The sequence below is a fragment of the Mauremys mutica genome, chromosome 9 (assembly GCF_020497125.1).
Source record: "Mauremys mutica isolate MM-2020 ecotype Southern chromosome 9, ASM2049712v1, whole genome shotgun sequence".
NCBI lineage: Eukaryota > Metazoa > Chordata > Testudines > Geoemydidae > Mauremys > Mauremys mutica.
Window position 1 is genome coordinate 29,071,258 of NC_059080.1, and position 22,857 is coordinate 29,094,114.

Below are 22,857 nucleotides of genomic sequence, written 5' to 3' on the forward strand. Positions count from 1 at the left end.
CTCCTGTGGTCAGCCTCTTGCTTCTCCATCTCTCTTCTGTGGTCAGCCTCTTTGGCTTTTTCTTTTATTTCCATCTCCTGGAGTTTTAATTGCAATTCCTTTTCTTTTAATTGCAGTTCTTTTTGTCTTGTTTCCAGTTTAGATGCTTCCTTGGCACTCATGTTTCCTGCTTTCTGGTGCTGGCCACACCCCTCTGCAGTCAAGGAATTACCTGTGTTGCTTGGTTCAGTTGCTTGAGTTACAAATTCCTAACCCTTTCTATCACCGACTGACTAAAAAGAAAACAAAACTTTTCATTTGCAAATGTGTAGCTGGTTGTTTGCTGGCTCACAAGAAACTAGAAAATCTGGTTTTGTAACTTGTTTCTAGCACTTGCTAAGTACCTCACAGTGGGGGTCCTTTCCAACAAGCCTCCTAGAAACCTTTCCCTCTTGTCCAAGCAGCCAGAAAGAAAGAAAAAAAAAATTGCTTTCTAACAAAGCCTGTTAGAAAACTCTATTTCCTCCAGCTTAGCCCAGCTAGAAACTCCTTCTAACAATACCCTGTTAGAAACTGAATACCTCTACCCTCCCCTCTTCTCAGGCTGCCTCCCTGCTCTAGAGGGAAAGAATAGCTCTCAATGGCTCCTGGTTCTTAATACATCCCACCACTGCCTACCATGTCATAGGTTTATTCCCCACTTTGAACTTTAGCGTGGACTCCTCTAAACTAAAATCCTAGTTTAGATCTGGTTCTTGCTGCCACCAGTCAAGTTTTAAGTGTCTGACACACTCCCTGTTCCCCCAAAACTTTCCCTGGGGAACACAGATTCAAACTCCTTGAATCTTAACACAAAGGGAAATAATCCATTCCCCCCTCCCCTCTCCAAGTCCTTAGGAGAGATACCTGGATTCAAATTCCTTGAATCAAACAAAGAGGGATTCACTTTTCCCCCTCCTCTTCCCCTGAAAATCCAAACAAGGGAAGAAATCAATCAAGTTCTAAAAAGAAAAGATTTTATTAAAGAAAGAAAAAAAGTACACTATATAATACCAGGATGGAAAAAATACAGGGTCTAACTTATAAACCTGGAGAGGCTCTCCCCCCCCTCCTTTCTCAGAATAATCAAAGTAACAGCAAACAGAAATAAAGATATTTCTTCAGCAAACACACAATTGCAAATGCAGAAATTAAATTATAAGACTAGTCCGCCTTTCTAATACTCACTAGACTGAATAGAAGAAAATACTTCAGGAAACTTGGAGAACTTGAAGAATATGTCTGGCCTCTCTTAGATCCAAAAAGAGAACGGCAATCCAAACAAAGGACACAGACAAAGCCTTCCCTCCCCAGAGATCTGAAATTATCTTGTCCCTTGATTGGTCCTCTGGTCAGGTGTTCATCAGGTTACTGAGCTTGTTAACCCTTAACTATCTGTTATGACATAGCTACATGGAAAAAAGACAAAATTGCTAGAGAAAATCTGTCAGTATGCTACAAAAGTATAACAGAAAATTAAAAGTAAACACACAACGTTAGAAATTCCTTACAAACATCTTAATTCCCCACTTCCTACTCCTGGCATTCCTCTGAGAAGGCAGAGTGGTGGCATGTGTCTCAAACTTCAGGATTTCATCCAGGAACTGGTAATTCTTGAACACTTATGCATCAGCAAGTCTAATACAAAGGGGATTTCTTTTAGGGGTCAATTTTCCCATTGATACAAGAAAGATTTACATATGCAAGTCCATTAGCATTAATGGGAGTTACCCACATAAATCCCCTTGCAATGATAGGAGGAAAGACCCCATAGTCTGCAAAGATCCAAGTTCTAATGATTACCTGTCAAATGGCCCTAAGCATCATCATCACCAGAAAAAGCAGACACAGCAGCTTCTTGGCGGAAAATACTTCCCAGGAAAGGGTAACTGATTGCTGTCAGAGATCAGGCAATACACCACGAGGAAGGAAAAGTGGCATCAAATTGCAGGTTTGAATATTAAGGGTTAATCCAATTAACCAAAGTTAAAAAGAAAGTACTCATTAAAAAAGGAATTCAAACATATCAAAGCACTTGTTAGAAAAAAGGTGTGAATATTGTATGAGCTCCAAGGTGCTTGAAGGATAATACAGCTACTTGTTTAAAAATTCAATTAACCTTATCTTTCTTTAACTTGATTTATTAATAATCCCACAGATAAATCGCTGGTTCTTAAAAAGTCATGTTATCTTTTGAATATGTTCTGTCTGACAAGACTTAAAAACTACTTCAAATAAGCCTAACCCTCACTTTGTAGGCTTAAATCATTTAATTTGAGAACAAACCACAGTTCAATACATGATTTCCATATAATAGAAGAACATCAACAGTCTCGTCTATTCCTATTCCAAGTGAGCTATTGGGTGCTCAACTACCACAGGAAAAAACACTTAAGATTTCATTCACTATATGAAGAAGACATGAAAAGAGTTTTTAGGCAATCAATGTAGTGTAAAATCATAGCTTATGACTTGTAAGTTGCACACCCCTTGTTTTATCTAAAATGTGTAACATACAAACCTTTTACTTTACATTGACATGAATGCATGAAATATCTTTATTAAGCAAATTTCTTAGGATGCACGTATACTTTAATCACATCACAAATAGCAATGTGACAAACTGACGTTAAACAGTTCAGCAAAACTTTAGAAGCTAGCAGTAAAGTGCTTTTCTTGCACAACTGAAAGAAAATACAGAAAGAAATGCACATGCAAGCAAACCTTTAATTTTCAAACAACAAATGTTATTTTCTTGTAAACATAAAAGATGAAAACTCAAACATGATTCCTGTTATTGAAAGGCAAACAGAAACCAGGTTTTTGTCTGAGTTCCTTTACAGATTTGTAGATGTTAACTATAATTAATCTACATTCATGCTTTTTGATATATACATAGCAATGGTAGCTGAGAATGAAAAGGCAGGCAGGCTACTTGTTACCATCTGTAATTAGCTGCTTAATTGCAAGCATACCAAGGATCACTATTATTTAGCAATCAAAATGGATTTCAACTACATTTTTTCTGAGGACTTTATGATTACACAGCATGATGTCTATCTAGTAAAAACAAATGTGACAGAATGCAAACATTAACACACGTTTAATAAATGGAATCTGGATATTGTATTATGATGCAAGACAGAAAATAATGTTCTACATTGTGTTGGCAATGTTGTAAAAAAATAAATAAATCGACCTTTATGGCACAAAGCCATCTCCAAGGCAGGCACATTTACTGAAAAACTGTAGAAAATCCTAGCCGTGTCAATATTTTCAGTCAATACCGGACATCAATTATTTGATGGCATTATTTGTAATGATGTACAGTATTTAAAAAAGTACTATAATTTGCTGTATAATGGTATAATCATATCTAAGCTTATGTAGCAATTTAAATTCTGACCATCATCAAAATTTGTTTACCATATATATGTATAGATATTGGCGAATTATACTGTATATATTTGACTTCAGGTAAAATGTTTAGATTTTATGGTAAAACTTCCACCACTCAAATTTCAGTTTTTTGTAATTAAAAGCCCATATGTACTTATTTCTTTCTTTAGCTAGAGTGCAGAATTTCAAAATATTATTTAGAAGAGAGGTGAGAGCCTATTTACTATCAGTAACCTTTTTAAGATTTTTCTGGTTTTGTAATTCTGTACACAAACCAAGTTTATAAATACATTTACAAATTCTCTTGTATAAATATGCTTTATGATTTATCATTACAAAATGCATAATTTACAGCTATCTCACTACTTTTAGACTCATTTTGGATGAAGACAATTGTAATTAGAACCAGGCCAACATTTTCCCTCCAAAACTATGGCCAAAATTTTCTATTTTAACTATTTAAATTTTACAGACTCTAGTCCTGCAAACCCTTATGTACATGCAAGTTTGGGGCCTTAATCTTGTTTAAACAAAATATTTACAGAGACTCAAAACATGCTGTATTTCTGGTGGTTCTTAATTATGTAAGAAAGTCCAGCAGTAATTTTAAATAATTATATTTTCTTCCTGACTAGACTGTAAAAGTCATGTCACTGGCAAATATAGTTAAATTCTTGACATCAATCAAAAAAGGAATGTATTAAATCTTTTTAAATGTTTTAAGTACTAATATACTTGGTTTCAACTGAGACCAATGTATTTATTATATACAGTTTATTTCTGCTTAATATGAATAATGAACCTATGACACCAATTTCAAAAACTAGTATAGAATATTTTTCATAAGCAAAGTAAATGTGATATTAGCTATTCTTAAAGCAGCCTTCAAATGAAGGACTTGTATCAGCAAATATAAAAGTTTATCTGCTTGAACACCCTAGAACTGTCAATAGTGTCTAATGTTCCCTCCTTATATACAATTTAAAGGAGGGAAAGATTTTGGGGCAGATCGTCAGCTGGTGTAAATTGAAGTCAATATAGCTATTACAATTTACATCAGCAGATGATTTGTCCCATTGTCAATTATATTTAACTAACTCACAAGTTTTGTTGCTATTGATAATCTTGAAGTGTGTCTCTGTTTGTAAGGTGGAGGAATCATTACTAAAAAACAAAAAGTCTTCTCAAGGAAATTAAAATCAGATTTGAAAATGAAATGTTTTATTTTCTGATTCTGGATCCAGCTCTGATAACCTCCCTGTGACAGGTTGAGTATTACTCAATTATAAGCAGTCCCACCGAAATCAAATGAGGCTCCTTAAAAAGTAAGATATTATTCAACCTAAGTAAGAAGATCACATATAATAAATACAACTGTTTGTACTAACCCCCCGACTAAGTCAAACTCTTCCACTGAGATGACAGCGATACTGGGTTCAATCTCAGTACGTTCTATTCTTCATGCTGTTCTTCTGAAACTTTACAGCTATCTCCATCACTGTTTTCCTTGGGCGAGGGCTCTGTTTTTGTATTGGATGAACTACTGAATCCAGGGTCTTCTGGCTGAGTCCCATCTCCATCATAGATAATATCTTCTGGATTTGGTGGTGGTGGACAGAATTCCTCCTTAGGAAACATTTCTTGAAAAAGTGTCTCAGCCTATTCAAGGAAAACACAAAAAGTTAACTTTAGGTGGACCTTTACTAAAACCAGATCAAAATCGAAAGAAAACCAATGGTGTGAAAAGACAGATTATGTGGTTTTTAGAACTTCTCAGCAATTGTTGGCGCATTCTACAGTATACTGCAAATGTAGCTTTCATTTACAAAATGTATGAATCTTTTTCCATTGAGAAAAGACACCTGGTTCCAGTCCAACAACAGAAGCAGCAAAAGGTATGAACTTTACAGGCCCATTGGAGCCATTAAAATGTTAACATTTAACATAGATCATCTATCCCTCCAAATACCTTCTTTTTAAAATTAAAAACTGCAAAAAAATCATAGCTGTATTGCTTGTATGTAGTATTTACTACTGATGTTTTTCTCATTAAATACATAGCTCAATATTAATTACTATTACTCTAAAATGTACTATTTTTGATGGCAAATGTGTATGCAGTTTTGCATGATTTATTTTTATATTTTACAAAAACAGTTATAAATGCTTATATATCTATAAAGTTTGTGTTTGCATGCATGTGTACCCAAACACACAGACCACTTCTCTGAAAAAGGTGTCTATATACATAATACATTATATTTTAATAAGAATAAAGTTGCTATCAGAAGTAACACAATGATTTCATTATTAAACAATTTATTCCAGACACTATTAAGGTTCAGTAATTAAGTACTTAAAAGTGACAGTGTTAAGCTGTCGACTGTCACAGTGATTGATGTTAAAAAATGCTTACTGTAGGAAGAATCAGGACACATGCTATAATAATGCATGGATTACAATAGTAAATACACTACATTCTGGGTAAGCATGAAACGGCAAAGGAACAGTAATTCCTGCAAATCATAAATTTTGCATAGATTCAAGATCTCGGGGACCAGCGGCAAAATCCCAGCTAGCCATAGCTATGCAAAAGGTGTCATTACTTATCTTATTATTCTATTTACATTGCTTTTCCCAAATTAAGCAATGAGCGGATTGCTTTTCCCAAATTAAGCAATCTCCCTTTATAGGCCATTTAATGATTTTGATTTACAAGGAGAGCTAAGGAGTCTTACAGTTTGGGGATTATTATTTAGATAACACCAAATGATATACACAGTACAGACAAACTGAAGACAAATTCCCTGTCCCTAAGAGCTTACACTCTAAGGCAAGTGGATCTGGCACTAGCACACAGCACCACAGAAGTCAATGGGGCTCTACAAGAGCACAGGGATCCACCTGAGTGCATCTCTTTGCAGGATCAGGGTCTAAATAAAGTCTGGAATGAGATGAGATTTGTACTCTCCACTCTCATTGCCACCTCCACCTGTCAAATTAGTGGTACTCAAAGGAGCTGGATTTTCAGCTTGGAAATGCAGACTGAATGGGTCTATTTATTCACAGAACAGATACATCATGGACAGTGGCAACAGAAGATTTCCCCACTCTCTCCTTTCAATATACCCTATCCTGATGTGTTGGTATCACTTCAAGAGATTAGAGGATAAACTTAGGGTAGGTCCATACTTACCCGCCGGGTCGACGCGGAGAGTTTGACTTCTCGGAGTTCGAACTATCGTGTCTAATCTAGACGCGATAGTTCGAACTCCGAACGCGCTCCCGTCGACTCCAGAACTCCACCACCGCGAACGGCGGTGGCGGAGTTGACGGGGGAGCCACGGAGTTCAATCCCGCGGCGTCTGGACAGGTAGGAAATTCAAACTAAGGTAGTTCGACTTCAGCTACGCTATTCGCGTAGCTGAAGTCGCGTACCTTAGTTCGACACCCCCCCCCCGTAGTGTAGACCAGGCCTTAGTTTCTCTGCCCATCCAATCTCTGGCATTTGCACTGGCCAACAATGAGGTCAATCAGTACCAATTGCAGGGGTGGGTTTTGTGGTGGGGGTGCCTGTCCTCTCAGGAATTGTTCTGAGATTAACAAATCCACATTAACCAAAGAGCCTTCTAATGATGAACTTCAATCACCTCTGACCAGCAATGGATTTGAACTGAGATTTCAAGGATGAAGGATTCCATTACTAAGCTTGTATCTAAGTGACACAGACTCATTTCGGTATCATTGTAAAATTCTGGTTTCCCTAATTTACATTTTTTTCTCCTCTTTCAAAACTGTTTTCAGTTACAAATCAGGAATATAGCATGTCTAATACACGAATTCTATTTTGCAATACAAACCATGCCTTTTCAATTTGAAAATCAGCCAAATGGATTTTTTGATTGGGGAAAAGAAAAAAAAAAAGCCCAAACTCTGTATATCAAGTCTCAAAGGAAAATTTTAAAGATAAGGTAAGAAAACATTTTAAAAAATCCCCAGCATTTCTATTTTAACCCACAGCAAAATTTTATCAATGGTTACTCTGGTGACATTGCTAGGATGAAGAAAATGTAATGGCATCTTACATTTAAACAAAAACACCAACTAAAACAGACCAACGTTTGCAGTGCATGTGCCTTTGATAGTCAGTATCAAATTAGGCAGCAAATACCCACTCCAAAACTTGGTCAGATAATTATGAGATTGAACATGGACAGCATTTCTCAGTATGCTATGTAGGACAGCATGACTTTGATTGTAATTGAACAATTTAATAGTACAGAGTGCTTTCAGGTCTACCAATTTAAAGTTAACCGTATTCAGTTGAAATCATGCAGAATAACCAATAATAATTTAACAGACTCTTCATTATAACACTTTGGTATTCACAGTAAGTAACTGATATAGTAAATAGTTTCTTTGATATTAAGTTATGGGTAATAGCATTCCAATCTGTAAATTTCTAAGCTAAGCAACATACACTACTGTGTAGAGAAACTAGAGAGATATTGTAGTTTAACAACAATTACACTGTTTAAAAAAAATTAAAATGACAATGTACTGTATGGTGTTTTGCTGTATTCTGGACATCTACCTTTAATAGCTTGCACAGAAGCTATATAACCCCTTTCTATTTAATAACATGTATACAGAATCCTGTTGAACTAACAGGATGAAATACAAGATGACCAATAAATTTCATAAATCTCAATACTTCCAAATACCACCAGATAATGGGGAAAAGGCATGCAGTGCCACAAATGTTGACAGGGTCTTTAGTGTATACTATTAACTTGAGATGAATAACATCTTATACATTTTAAATACGGTGCAGGTATATTATACTAAATATGAAACCTTGGATTCAACCACCACACTGACCTACTACACTATAATTCATCTATAAACAGGTTATGCTGTGGAACAAATAAATTTGGGAGCCAAATTCTGCCCTTGATTTAAACTTAGAGCTCCTGTTGACTTTAGAGAGAGTTCCTAATAGCACTAATTCCTCTCTTTAGCCTTATCCCAGAGGAAATTAAAATATCACATCAGATTAAAACACAATATGATATACTAGAAAATTAACCAATTAAAATTGAGGTTAAATAGACTGTTTATTGGATTTTTTGGCAGTAAAATCTGCAAAGAAACTGTGGTACTGTCAGTCATATAGAACATACTACCAGTTATACAAAAATCAGACCACGTGATTCACAAGAACTGGTAATACTCAAAAGTAGTGCAAGTGGAACTCATGGAAAGCATCACTAAGAGCAAACGTGGAATCAATCACCTATGTTGGAGATAGATCATCCAGACCATCATCATGCTAATTAGCATGTCTCCCTACAGTAAATTTTCTAGTACTTTTGTCCTATGCAATTTAAATGTAACCTAAGTGAGGGAACTTCCACCACATTGCTCATTTTCAGGAAGTTTGCCTTATGTTCAGCCTACATTTTCCCAGTCTTAGTTTAATCCCATTACTATTTCTAGTAACATCCCTGTGTTTCATACTAAAATATTCCTCTCTCTCCTTGCTGTTTAAATCCTTTATGTATTTGTGAACTATGTTCCACTGAAAGCTAGTCATTGCTTAGGTAAACTAAATATATTATTTCCATATGTCAATCCTTCCTGCTCCTGATCATTTCTTTGGCTCTTCCTCTGAGCTCAATCCAGTTTACAAATAGCTTTTCAGTGGTCACTTGCCCAGAAGAGAATACATACTTCTAGTTGCAGTCATTTCAGAGCCATATAGAGAAACTACAGCAACTTGAATTTTTAAATTTAAAGAACAGAAGTAGTTTCCAGTTACAGTAATATCACTCATATTGAAATGGAGTTGAGGGGAAACAACGATGGCGCTAGAAAAGGTGGTGGATAGGTTGTGGACAGAATGGTGTGGACATGGTATACCACAGCTCATCATTGGGTAAAAAGTGTACTGTAAATATGCCCTAAATTAACTTTTAAATGTAATTTAAGCAGCTTTTAATTTGCACTCAGTTTAAAATGATAAAACAGTTTAAAATTCTCTTTTAAACAAGTCATTTACAATGTAATAGTGCTACCCTAATGTTTTGCACTATTTCTCTCTGTATAATCCGTTATCCTCATAGTTTATCCTCTTGGGAAGCAAATTATTGCCTTGTAAAATGAAGTGAAGAATACTATTAGCCCTTAATTATAACTGTTCTGACACTACAGTTCAGGCTGCGTCAGCCATTCCATTATAAAACCGTATGGTTGGCCCTAAAAAACTGTAGCTGGATAAAAGTTTTCCATTCATGTTCTCTGGCCAGAGTCACTTAAAAAAACAACTTTTAAAAAATACTAGAGTCACTTAACATTATGTAGGTGTAAAAACCGTTCATGTGTGCTAGCACTGAAAGCACTCATATCATGGTGATAAGTGCAGTATATAGGTCTAAACTACCAACCTATCTTACTAGGGTGGATTCTTGAAGAGAACAGCAAAGAAGAGACACTTTTGCGGGTCTTTTTTTCAGTGAGGCAGGGCCTGGAGACCAAGAAGATCCATTCTTCCTCTGCTGCACAGTAGTAGGGAAAGCAGGCAAAGAGGAGCTAGGTGATATAGCAGTACTTGAAGGGCATCCTACCTGCAGCCTGGATGATTGGGCTGCCGTTTATTCCCCCCATAGTTAAGGTTATTTCCACACCTCTCTGCTACTCTGATAGGCAAATCTACATTTGCCTAGTAACTTTTTTTTTTTTTTATCTTCTCCAAAGCACTGGGAGGCCATGTCTTCAGCTGAGCATCAGTGTCTTATATCTTTTCATAAAGCAAACAGAAGTTACATGACTACATCCATTGTACTTTGAAAATTTACTCTGCAGTGTGAACTCTACTTTTAATTTTTTCTGGCTTTTCTTGGTTAGTGATGCTTTCTTCTCTACAAAGACATCAGAATTCACCTTATTCTCTTTATCCCCGGTGCCAAAAAATAGCCTGTTCTCTGGTTATTTCCTATGTGATTAAATCTATCCTGTATTCTTTGGTCTTCCCATCTTTCACCTGTAATATAGCCAAAAATCTTGATACAAGGATCATCCTTTTCTGTTATGTCTGCTTCCTTGATTCTCTAGCTTCCCTTCCCCACCCCCATTAAGTTTAAACTTTCCCTCTATTGTCAAATGACACTATAGCTCTGTCCATGTCTAAATTATGGACATGGACAGAGCTATATATCTTCTGTTATAACCCAGTGTTCCACCACAGTGTCTTCTAATGATCCCTTTCTTTTTCTCTCACTCCCACTTTCAAGTCTTCAAGTATTGCACCTTATTAGCTGGCTTCTCTATTAAACCCAAATTTTCAACTTCTCTTCCAAAAATTTTCTCAACAGTCACCAGTTCTATGAAGCACATTACAGCTATATTGTCAATGCACTCTGTTTGTTCTGTTTTATAATGTACTGTTATATACCCAGCATCACTTGAGGCCTTTAAACCGAAAGCTTTCAAAGTTGAAAAATATGAGTTCCCTTACCTGTTTGACAGCATAGTCATTTCCTAATGCACAATCTGGCCCAGAACAGACATAGACATTTGAGGGTAAACAGTCATATGAATTCCTGTCAATGCCTGAAGAATCTCTCATGTTGAAGTATACTGCCCATAGGACTCTGGGCTTTCCCAGTCCTCCTCCATTTTCGGACTCTAAATGGCAAGAAATGTTTTCAGTGACCAGCATTCAAATATAATAAGAGACTTGTATAACTCAGTATAATAAAACAGTCAATTCAGTTATTAGCATGAAATTACTGTAATAGAGTATAAATATATATATATTTTAAAAGGCACTAAAGCATATCAATAGTGCTTTTAATACATTCTTCTTATTATAAGGTTTCAAGAAAGGAATTTCCTAATTAGCCACTTAACATTTTAAATCTCGCTGGATTATTACAATTTTTAACTTTTGAATAAAGTTTTTTGTTAAAGTAAAAAAACTCAAGTTAATTTGAATCCAACATGCCTTATACTGCTCCTGATTGACCCCAGAAGAGTCTTCTTACAGTATGTGCTAAACTGACCATCTCATTCTGGAGTTGCTGATTTTGAAGTTCAATACATTTCCCAACCCTTTTCACTAACTGGTGTTACCCTCAGTGCTCCCTTTTTAATTTCAAGAGCAAATCACATTAACTGTTTATCCATGACTTGTTTAGAAAGGGCTTCTCTGCGGAAAAAAAAAGTGTAGTTATGGACTGTACATTTGCCTATGCCTAAAAACCAAAAGCCAAATTTTACATTGATATGACATTGTACAGCGCAAGACAGGTGTAAGTGGTAAAACAGTCTATCTATCCATCCCCTTATTTCATCTTACCTTATACCCACCTCTTGGTTGCTTTTTCTGTTTCACTTCCCTTTTCCATTCCTTTAGTATGTATGACAGTTACACTTGTTTTGTACATCAACCAAATGTCAAATAAATGCAAATTACATTGCTTTTCCATTTAGACCTATTGTTTTGACCAATTGATAAAGACATATCACTGTTGAGTTTCATCCAGAGATTTACGTAAGGAAATATACATGCTTGTAGAAGTTCTGAATTTGGTTTCCAAGTACATTTTCACCTTACCCCATTTGTTTCCCCTGACCACAGAAATGAGAGCATGGAATTTGTTCCTGAATACAGGTCCTCTGTATGACACGCCAACCTGCTGCTATCAAGCAACAGGGCCCATCTCAAATGTTGCTTCACAATATACATTCTATTTTGTCATTTCCCACTTAACAATGACTTAGCAGTTATAGAGCACTTTTCACAGGATAACAGAGTGTTTGACAAACCACAAAGGGTGAGATTTTTAAAAGTGACCTACGGAAATAAGGTGCCTAATCCCCAATGCAAAAGGGAGTTCTTATGAAAGGACTGGCAACAAATACAGAAAATAAACAACAATAACCAGGGATAATGGAGAACAACAAAAATAATAAATTACTCCAATTCAGATAGTTTAGTCATTCTATTTTGTCTTTTTTGTTGTGTCGTTGTTAAATGGAAATCAAAGGTGAATTTATCCATTTATCTCTGTTTATCAAAGAGAGCACGTTATTCTCAATGCACGAGAAACCACCAATTTCTAATTCTTCCTCATTTACTATCTGTATCTTTTTCCAGTTACTCAGGAAAACCAGCAACACCTCTTAGAAGATGATAGTGAAGCAATGCAAAAGCAGAATGTACAATACTGATACTGAGATTTTTAGATGCTATTTTGTTTGGAAAATTCATTCTGTCCCTTTTTGGCATTCTACATCCTCTATAAATAAATGCTGCCAGCATTATTATCCTGCATAAAACTTTACTCCTTGTAAAATAATCTGTTAGATTTATTCTTTTTCAAAGAACCAACTGTCCTGCCAGATAATGCTGACATTCAGAAAAACATAAGCGACATAGTACTGTAAACAAAACAGCAAGAACATAAGGATAAATCTATATCATTCCATCAGCATCTATTTTTTATGACTATCAAACAATTTATTTAAAAAATAGGTGTTAACCCTACTGAATAATTTGAAAACAAATTAAATCCATCAGCCTGTGAAAGCATGAACTTTAATACAGAACAAGATGCACTTTAATATATTAAAAAGTTCAGACTGCTCATAAAAGTTACTTCTTCCTCATTTAGGCAGGAAAATAAATGGAGTCCTCCTCTCCAGGTGACTTTCCCTCTTTGACCTGCCATGGCCCAGTGCTCACTTTATCTAGTGATTCATTTTCAATAACTCCAACAGTATTTGTTCTGACATTTTAATTAAAATACGACCACTACCTCATCCTGATGATAAAAAGGCCTATGTGTCAGTGAAAACTAGCTTTTCAGTGCCTCAGTGCACCTGAGGACCCCTTCTGATCAGAGTTCTTATAGAAGAATTTCATTCAGGTTCTAAATAATACATCACTTCAAAACTGGATCACTTTAAACATTAAGATTAATGTAAAAAAAAGACACTGAACTGCAAGCTAATCATTTATTTACCATTTGATACTCTAAGAGGCATACGATACTGCTTTTTAAAATGCAGACTACAGATTATACATTTAAGCTTAGGTCTCTAGTATACAACTTTGTGGGCTTTAACTTAATGAGCACACTAGTAATAAAATTTCTGAATGAAAGAAAACAAAACACACAACTTGTATTTACAACCCTCCCTTTTTTTGGTCCAAAATCTGTCTTCCAAAGTCCAATAGGTAGGTAATTGCATTTTCCTCAAATTTTACAAAAACTTGATTTTTCAATTTTGTAAAAATGAGATTTGCCTGTACTATAAACTGAAAAGAAAGAAAAAATATGTTTTGAAGATGTATGTACTACTCAAACCAAATCAGACCTTCTGATGAAGGCAATAGCAGCTTTTCCTCTTTTTATTATCAAATGAGCCCTGAAGCTACAAAAGAGAATTAAGAAAAGGGGAAAAGAGAAGAAACAGGAAAAGAATGAAAAGTTAAATGTCAACTATTCACAAAACATGGTAAATAGGCTGTGAATCTTAAGCTACACAGTGAGCATTTTGCAAGTTAGTAGGTTATCAGCAATGATTATTAGAATGATCTACACTAGTTAGTTTATGTGTTTGGTTGCAAAGTAATACTCCAATTGTCAAAAAAAGTTCCAGTGTTTTGCTATGAGAAGGCAATTCACTATAGTTGAGTATGAGTACTCCAACGGTTAAAAAAAGCTTTAATTCGTTCACAACGCGGCAACCACCAAGAGTACCTTACCCAGCTGCTCCACCTTCTACACTGCCTCCACATAAAATACAAGGTTACATTCAAAATTCTGGTATTGATTCTTGAGGACCTTTGATGAACTGGCTTAAGATACCTCAGAGACCAACCGTCTCTTTGCAACAGCTACATTCTTAAACAGTTACATTCCCCAGGCACTATGAAGCTGTCCGTGTCAAGGGCAAAGCTCATGAAAACATCTGCCAGGGTTTTCTCAGAAATAGGGTCAAGGCTTTGGGACTCATTACTGGGAATAAGAGTGACTAGAAATCTCATTATCTTCAGGATGAAGTGTACAATTCACTTCAACTTAGAATTTGTACAACTGCAGTTACAAACAGCAAACAAGAGGAGAAGTGGAGGAAAAAGATGAAGACGAGAAAGACGAGAAGCAATGTAAGAGGAGGGATAAGAGAAAGCAAAAGAACATCACAGAAAAGCACACAGTCCTGACTGCTCTGGGGAATCAGACTGGAAAAGTAAATCATCATCCTATTGGGATTTTATTTTATCTTGGGAGTGCCAATACTAAAATGATGGGCAGCAGTATAAGAAATAAGGAAGGATAAGAAAAATAAGGAAGGATACAAGTAATGCATTGGAAATTGCATTCATGTTTCAGCAGTAGTGTCTGTCTAAGTCCTTTTGAACAAACCTTTCCCGTGCAAAGAAACATTTGTTAGAAATGAAAACACCAGAAAATGCTTTCAGGCCTCCCATAGTTTCTTCAATGCTGGACATTTATAGCCAAAGTCTTGCTCTGCTCATTCAGAACTGTTGGACCTAAACAATGTCTGAAGCTCTACCCATGACCATTACATCATAATCAAGGAAAGAGGTAAGTGACCTTTATCTAATTATGTTCTCTCACTCTTTTTTAACATATATTGAATCCTTTACTTTAGAACATGGATTCCCAAACAGCCGACGAAGCGGAGATCACTCTGTGTTTTCATCTTAATGGTGGATTCAGATGTTCAGTAGAAGAAATATTAAAATTCAAAAAGCAAACATATTTGTAAAATTTTTCCATAATACTTTTCATCTATTTTTCTTACCTCTCTCTGTTGCAGCATTTAGGGAGAACAGCTTCTGTACAACAGGCTCTAAATCTTCTTTAGCAGTTTTAGTTGATGAGCAGGTAAAATGAACCAAGTCTGTTGGAGGGGGAAACACAGATTGATTATGATTGTTACCACCCCTTACATACAAATATTGATTACAATTAAAAAAAAAAAAAAGAACACCAGTGCCAAGAAATGACTTCTCTAAACAGATGTCACTTCTCTCAACTAAGAGAAGAGCTGCATTTTTGGAGCAGAGAAGTTCAGTTTAGGAAGAGTAATAATAAATTTCTGAGAAAGATCCCCAAACATAAAGTGAAACTTTTTGGGATAGACTATCTTTTTATAAACATTACTGGAACCAGTAACTCCGCTATCCACGTCTGACGCTTACAGTGCAAAAATTTAGCGTTCTCCAATTTTTATAGAGCAAGTCAATTAAACACTTAACATCTGCTTTTTAAACTTAAATTATACATAATATAAAAATCTACCTTAAAAACAGATCCACAACAGTACATTTCCTTTCCTAGATCTTTATGAATATTTTCAATCTCTTCGTTCAGACACATCGGTATTTGTACTTGAGAGCTTTTAACTTCCAATTTCCTTCCTCTCCTAAACCTAACAAAATAGCCTGCAAAGTGCCTGCAAAACCTCAAAAGGAGTTCAGAGAGTGAATGTTTTTTCAAGCAATTTAATCCAAAGTCTAAGGATGATGTTTCCATTCAACACTGTACTTAAAAATATCGGATCATTTTCTTAACAAAGCAATACTGAGATAGCAGTTCACTATGAAGGTATATGTGTAGCTCAGTCACATCTTGAACAAAGAGGTATGACTACAATCATTAGCACAGCATTGCCTGTAATAGGTTTAACTTGCCTCTTGAGTAACAGTCTTACTAGCATGAGTGGAAGTTGCAGACAAACAACTATTTCAATATAGTTCTGATATAATAGTTCAATATCCAGAGTTTTGTCTGTAGCAACCTGCAGGAAGAAAGAGCTTGGAAGAGGCACCAGACAAATCAGTCTGAATAGAAAACTAGAACTCTACCAGAAATTGCAGCATCTCTGTAAACTATCCTCTTTAAAAAAATACCACTTTAGTTTTATAATCTTGGAGTCCTTTCAAATTACTACCTAGCACATGAAACTGTGCATTCTAAAAGAAGCCAATATTAATTTTAAGGCCAAATTCCCCTCTCATATTATGTGACATATCTGTGCACTGTAATCTGTCCCATTTACATTAACAGATCTCATGTTCATGTAAGTTTTCTGGGAGAGCAGAATATCATTTGAGATCCATGGGGTAGATACAGAGAAGAGATTTTACACTTACAGAAAAGGCTTCCAATATCAGGATATGACCACATTTAAAAAAAAGCAGCAACAAGAAAAAGTGATGCATATACTTGGCACAATGTGAGCTATGGTGTCTCTCCAGACAGCTTGTAAAAGTGGAGGATGGATCAGAACATGCCTTACTGAAGCTTACTGAAACTTACAGTAAAAAGATCCATGTCAGAGTTTTCAACTTTTAGAGTCATTGATGTCAACAAAAATATATTCACAACCCAATAATTTTGAACAAGATTTTCAGAAGAGCTCAGAGACCCCAACAGGTTCTATTTAGGTATCTAAATAAGGTCCTGTCTAAACTATTGCAACAGGTTATATCTGAAAACACTTGTTAGCCAACATTTTAAACAAGACCTATTTCCTCTTGTCCATGGCTTCAATGACTGCTTTGTCCCTATGCTTCCCAAAGAGATTACCAACAGAATATCTGGGAAGGATGTCATCAGATGTTAGTCTGCAAGTCCAAATTCCACAGACGGAGCTGCAGTCCCTCTAGGATTGAACAGCAAATCTTAGTTAGGTGAGAGATCACTCCTGAAAGATGCTGCTTGGGAAATTCTATTTTAAAGTAGATTTTATGTTGGTTTTTGTTTGACTTTGTACTCCTAATGTCCCCCCCACATTGAGAACAGCCACGCAAAAGACTTTGCAGACAATACTCTCAGAGCTGAGGTGACTATCCAAGTTTTGTCTCAGTGAAGATGCTATTCTCTTGTCTGTGAGTTCACCACCCTTTTTGTTTTTTAAAAACACAAGAGCACGTGAAATGAGATCTCCATTTTCTTTGATTCCAACTCAATAGCAACAATGGGGCTGAATAAAGTCTGTCTTATACCAGCTTCATTCATCTTTAAACCTTTTTGACCTATGTCATTATTTACTGTGTCTATCCAACACATCCCTGGTATTCCTCTGTTTTTAGTTCCTTGCACAGTGGCATGTGTTGCTATGTATAGTATCCTTTCCAGGTCCAGTCTTGACATGTCTCCAAACCATCACAGAGGTCTTTCTTTAATTTTCTAGGACAGTGTTAATTCTTGCCCTAGACTTTTTCTTCTCTCTTCAATTTTTATTTTCTGCAGTCTTGAAACTCTCAGTATTCCACTGAGCCAGTTCATTTCTGCAATCAAAATCTTTTGTTCCTTGGCTATCTTCATAACTCCAGCATTCCAACCTGAAAAACAGTACCAGCATGAAATTGTCTCATCTATGTTGACTTTTGTTTTTATGAAATGTCTTTTAGCCTTCCAGATCTTGCAGACTTTTCTGAATGCAGCAGCAATAAGTCCGAATCTTCTTTTTGTCATCTTCACAATTCTCATTCTTCAATAACAGTCCTCCAAGATACACAATTTTTTCCACTTGTTCTAATTCTTTGTCAGTTTGATTTTACCTCTTCTTCCAGTTGCCATAATTTTTGTCTTCTACATGCAGCTCTTCAATCACTTTTTCTGCCTTCTCAGTCTGCATTGTCAGTTATTCTCTGTAAATCCTCCTTATTCAATGGTGTGATGTCAAAATCATCTGTGAATCTAAGGTTGTGCACTATCCTACCACATAACATGAGTCTTCTTGTTTCATCTCAGTTCCACAGCCATTACTGCTTCCAGTACCAAGCTGAACAAATCTGGTGACAGTATGCAGCCCTGCTTCACTCCTTTGGTCATTCTGAATCATTCCATCAGCTTTCTGTCTACTCTCATTGTACTTAGCGATTTGCTGTAGATTTTTTCTTATCAGCGTTGTCAATTTTTCGGGGACACCATACATTGTCATTGCCATAATCTTTGTGCCAAATGCTATCAAAAGCCTGTTTGAAAATTTATAAGTCAATTCAAGTTTAATTCTGAGGTTTGAGAAGGAGCGTTACAAGGGAAACAACAAGGACAGAGGCTGACGTCATGTATCCTGCACACTTCGTAAGTGATTTTGGGCTATGGAGAGGACTTACAGATCAGCGAGATGCCTCCTTATATGGCATAGGTGGAATTTAGATTATAAGTAATTCTGGGCAACTCAAATTTTGACAAATTTGAGGTGCCACATATCAGAGTACAATCCAGACAAGTGATGGGCTGTGTCATCACCTGCCCTGCAACCTTGGGTGCTTCACAATGTTTTGCTGTTGTAGCTCCAGCCAGGCCCACTCACAGACAACATAACAGCATGAAGATCACATCCTGCGTGTCTGTGCATTGCTGCAGCCCTGGTCTAGCAGCTCTGACCCCAGCAGGCTGTCAGCAGCGCACTAGTCTCACACTGGCTTCCATCAGCTTTAGTAACCACTTGCAGGGTGACTCCCACGTACTCCCAGTCCTGAATTTTCCCCAAAACATGTGTTCTGCACCATCCTGCCCTCTCATTGACAGTCCAGATATTAAAGGTCCATTGCCCATGTAAAGGGTCAATAATCAACTGTTTGCTATTTGAACTGGAGTTACCGAAACAGTTCAGTTTAAACGCAAACACTTGATTAGTTTAGATTAAAAATAGTTTATTAAAATCTATCTCTAAGTATTTAAATTGACTAGAAGCATAAGGTGTTAAAGGCAGGAATGGTTACAAGAAAAACAAAGATAAAACAATTCCTAGTAGCTAAATCTTCACAAGGTAGGCTTGGTTCAAGGTAAAATCTTGATCACAGGTTCCCAGCAACATTGGCTGACCAACTTGGGAGGGATAGCTTAGTCGTTTGAGCATTGGCCTGCTAAACCCAGGGTAGTGAGCTCAATCCTTGAGGGGGCCATTTAGTGAACTGGGCTAAAAATCTGTCTGGGGATTGGTCCTGCTTTGAGCAGGGGGTTGGACTAGATGACCTCCTGAGGTCCCTTCCAACCCTGATATTTTCTGATTCTCAGGTACCAAAGGGCTGGTTCCTAAACAGTAAAGGCAGCGACATGGGGTCCAGGTGGCGAAGGACACTCCATGTTCTTTCTTTTAACTCATGTTTGCTGAAATGCAAATGTGCTTTGTCTCCTGCCATCTCTTCTCCCTGCTATCTCAAGGACCTTTTTACCTCAATTTACATACAAGTAGTAAACACAAATGCCTTTGTTTAGCATAGACCTGTTTATCAACTTTTGCCTAGTCAGAGCTGGGTGGTTTTGAACATGAGCTATCATCACCACCACACAGGGGACTTCATAAACTTCACATATAATATTGCTACATACATTTCACCATGATAATACTGGTCAGTGAGTTATTAGTTTTCAAATGATACCTCACAAGGCATCTTTTGTACAAAGTTTATTACAATAGTATGCAAAGTGTGAATAAATGGGTACTTTCAGTCACAGAAGGGAATTCATAGAAGAGCACCAAACTGTTACGGATGAGAGGAACTGGCTTTTGATTCAAGTTTACAAGAACTAAATACATACATATATTTGATTAAATATCAAAATAATACTGGACTGTGAAAATTTATTTGCCCATTTTTTTATATGTGAGTAAAATATCATAAGTTGCCATCAATCATCATGATAAAATGGGTGTGTGGGGACAAACAGATTTTGCTTACGGTCTGGTAAATATTCATGACAATTTTCAAGGCTGTACTATGATTTCAAGATTTCAAGTATCTAAAAAAGAGAATGTAGAAAGCTGACATTGACAGTGGAAGAATTTGATTGTTAGATTTTTTTCCCCTGTGGAAAGTATATATTTATGGCCCTGTATAATTAATCAAAACAGAAAATGCTACATACTGTATGGGAGAGTCAGTCTTGCTACTGAACACAAAACTATACACTTCCTGTATGTGATCAAATTTGCAACCTTACTGTATGAATATAGGTTTAGTATTTAATTTTCTTGGTTGCTGGATATTTGTTTTTTTACGAAAAAAGGGATGGAATTTTTCACTGATCTCCCATGGGGCAGCTACGTGGTCTCTTTCTCTGCTCCCCAGGGTCTTCTTTTTGGATGGAGCCAGGCACTGTACTATATTGTCCCTATTGAACTCCATAGATCGCTGTTCAGTATTAAAGATCTTGAAGCAAGCATCTGCTCCTGCTGGACCCCTCCATTGGAAAGCAGTTACAGGGGAACTCATGGATCAAACAGTTCTCAAGAAGCACTGTTGCTATGACTGGAAGCCTTTTAGTGGTACAAGACTTTTGCAGCGATGGATGGAGAGGATATGCACTCTATTCACTATCTCCAATTCTTCCTACCCAAGTGGAGTTACTTCGAACTCTCAACTACACAGTATTTTCTGGCCCTTTTGCCCTCCCAGTCTCATCAGCAGACAGGACAATCTGTCTCAAGGGAGGGCAGGGAGCAGGTGGAAAGGAAAATGCTAGTTGCAGCACTGTGGAGATGCATAACTGTGCTGTGAGCATCTCCACAGATTTTCAACTCAAACTGAATAGGTTTTCAACTTACCATTCTCATGTCACTATACATTACATACAATTTTGATCAAACCAACAGTACGAAAGGCAATTACTTAAAATTGAATAAAAATGTTACTGCACATACATAAACCTTATTTTAAGAAAATTGTATACAGCTTTGTAATTTAAATTTTTTTCTTCTTTTTAAAGAAAAACTCATGGCATCTTTTAAAAAAACAAACAAAAAAAAAACCCTGCTGTCCAGCATAGCATTAAAAGTTATTTCATTTATAAGTGTATCAAAAACATTTTCAGTGAACTCCTAGCCCTACACCAAAGTCAATGAGAGTTTTGAAAAAAAGCAAATCTTTTCTTGGGTAACAAAGACCAAAAAACCCAACATTTTCTTGAATATAAGAAATTAATTTATCCTTTGGCTCAACTAAGAATGGAATCTTTCAGCCCAAAAAGAGAGTATATCACAAAGATAAGTAAATTAAAATATGTGGTGATAATGAAAGTCATCTTGCAACCTTAATTAAAATGTTTTACTATCTCAAATGTTGTAATACAATTTATTTTTCCTAAAAAACAGCTATAAATCACTGATGTTCACATCATTTACTTTCTATAAAATCATTTTTATTACCTTTGAGGTTATGGTTATGAGTCACGAAGTCTCATCAGTATATATTTTGATTATGTTTGATTTACTCAGGTATAACTGCATTAGTTACAGTGGTTGCCAACATTTGTCTTCAAGTAATTCTTCTAGCAGGAAGAACGATGAGTTTAGTTCATGATTTCATCATTACAGTCTCAATTTTTAGGGCAAGTGAAGGAGTTTGGTTCCACTCAGCTGGCAATACCGATTATGTGCCTGTCATTTATGCACTATGATCAAAGACTAGATGTATTTGTATACTTATCTTAAGTAATTGTTTGAGGGAGAAATCATTCAGGTTAAAACCCATTTACAGATAATGATGTAAAAATAAAATAAGAGATTTATGAAATGTGCTTTGCTACTAGAATTTAGCTCTGCCCAAATGCCACCATGTTATTTCAACATTCTGATAAAAAAATTAACAGTTCATCACTAATTGAGTATAAGAACAAAAAGCGGAGTTGACGGGGGAGCCGCGGCCATCGATCCTGTGCCGTGAGGATGGGATGTAAGTCGAAATAAGTTATGTCGACTTCAGCTACGCTATTCTCGTAGCTGAAGTTGCATATATTACTGGTACATCGACAACCCACCCCCCACCCCCCGTGTAGACCAGGCCTAAGTAAAGTATCGAAGTGTGCAATTTAAATCCATCAAAACAAGTACCTTCTGAGGAAAGGCTACAAAAATTCTGTGTGAAGTGGAAGTAATGTGGAGAGGCGGGATGGAGGAAATGGTTTAAGATTCCATTATGCTCTTTTGCTAGATTTTAGCCTCAATTTAGAATATTGCTTGCATGTGAGTTTATAACCCACTCTGAACATTAAATGCTTTCTAGGTTTGACTTCCTGTTGTGTTTCATAATATATTGAAGAAACCAAGGCAACAAATCTGTCATTTAAATGAATGAGCATTAGCCACACAACTGACCTAAAGTACTCTGTTGTATAAATACATAACAAAATGATTATTAAAATGAATTTTATTTATTATATACTGTAAACAGTTTTAAGGGACTAGGCGGCTCAATGGATAAGCTCACCTCCTTTCCCTTCCGAAGACCTGAATTCAGATGTAGGTTACAGTGCATGAGTTGGTTATTATTCAGTATCATTCTACTTATCTCCTTGAAGTGTCTCAAACTTGTAAACCCTTATAGCAGAATTTAGAAAAGAACAACGGATTATTGTGAGATTCAATAGGAACAATTTGTTCAACTTT

At 36.3% G+C, this 22,857-nt stretch overlaps 1 protein-coding gene across 1 annotated transcript in view; it reads right to left on the bottom strand.

The window, feature by feature from the left end:
* Window positions 1-2,188: 2,188 nt before the first annotated feature.
* CHM (CHM Rab escort protein) overlaps window positions 2,189-22,857 on the bottom strand; it is a 151,959-nt gene continuing 131,290 nt past the window's right edge. The window contains exons 13-15 of the mRNA XM_045031223.1: window positions 15,256-15,354; window positions 10,934-11,103; window positions 2,189-5,076 (exon numbers count right to left, since the gene is read on the bottom strand). Coding sequence (XP_044887158.1) covers window positions 4,870-5,076; window positions 10,934-11,103; window positions 15,256-15,354 — 476 coding nt within the window. The 3' untranslated portion in view covers window positions 2,189-4,869. The remainder of the gene's footprint in view (window positions 5,077-10,933; window positions 11,104-15,255; window positions 15,355-22,857) is intronic.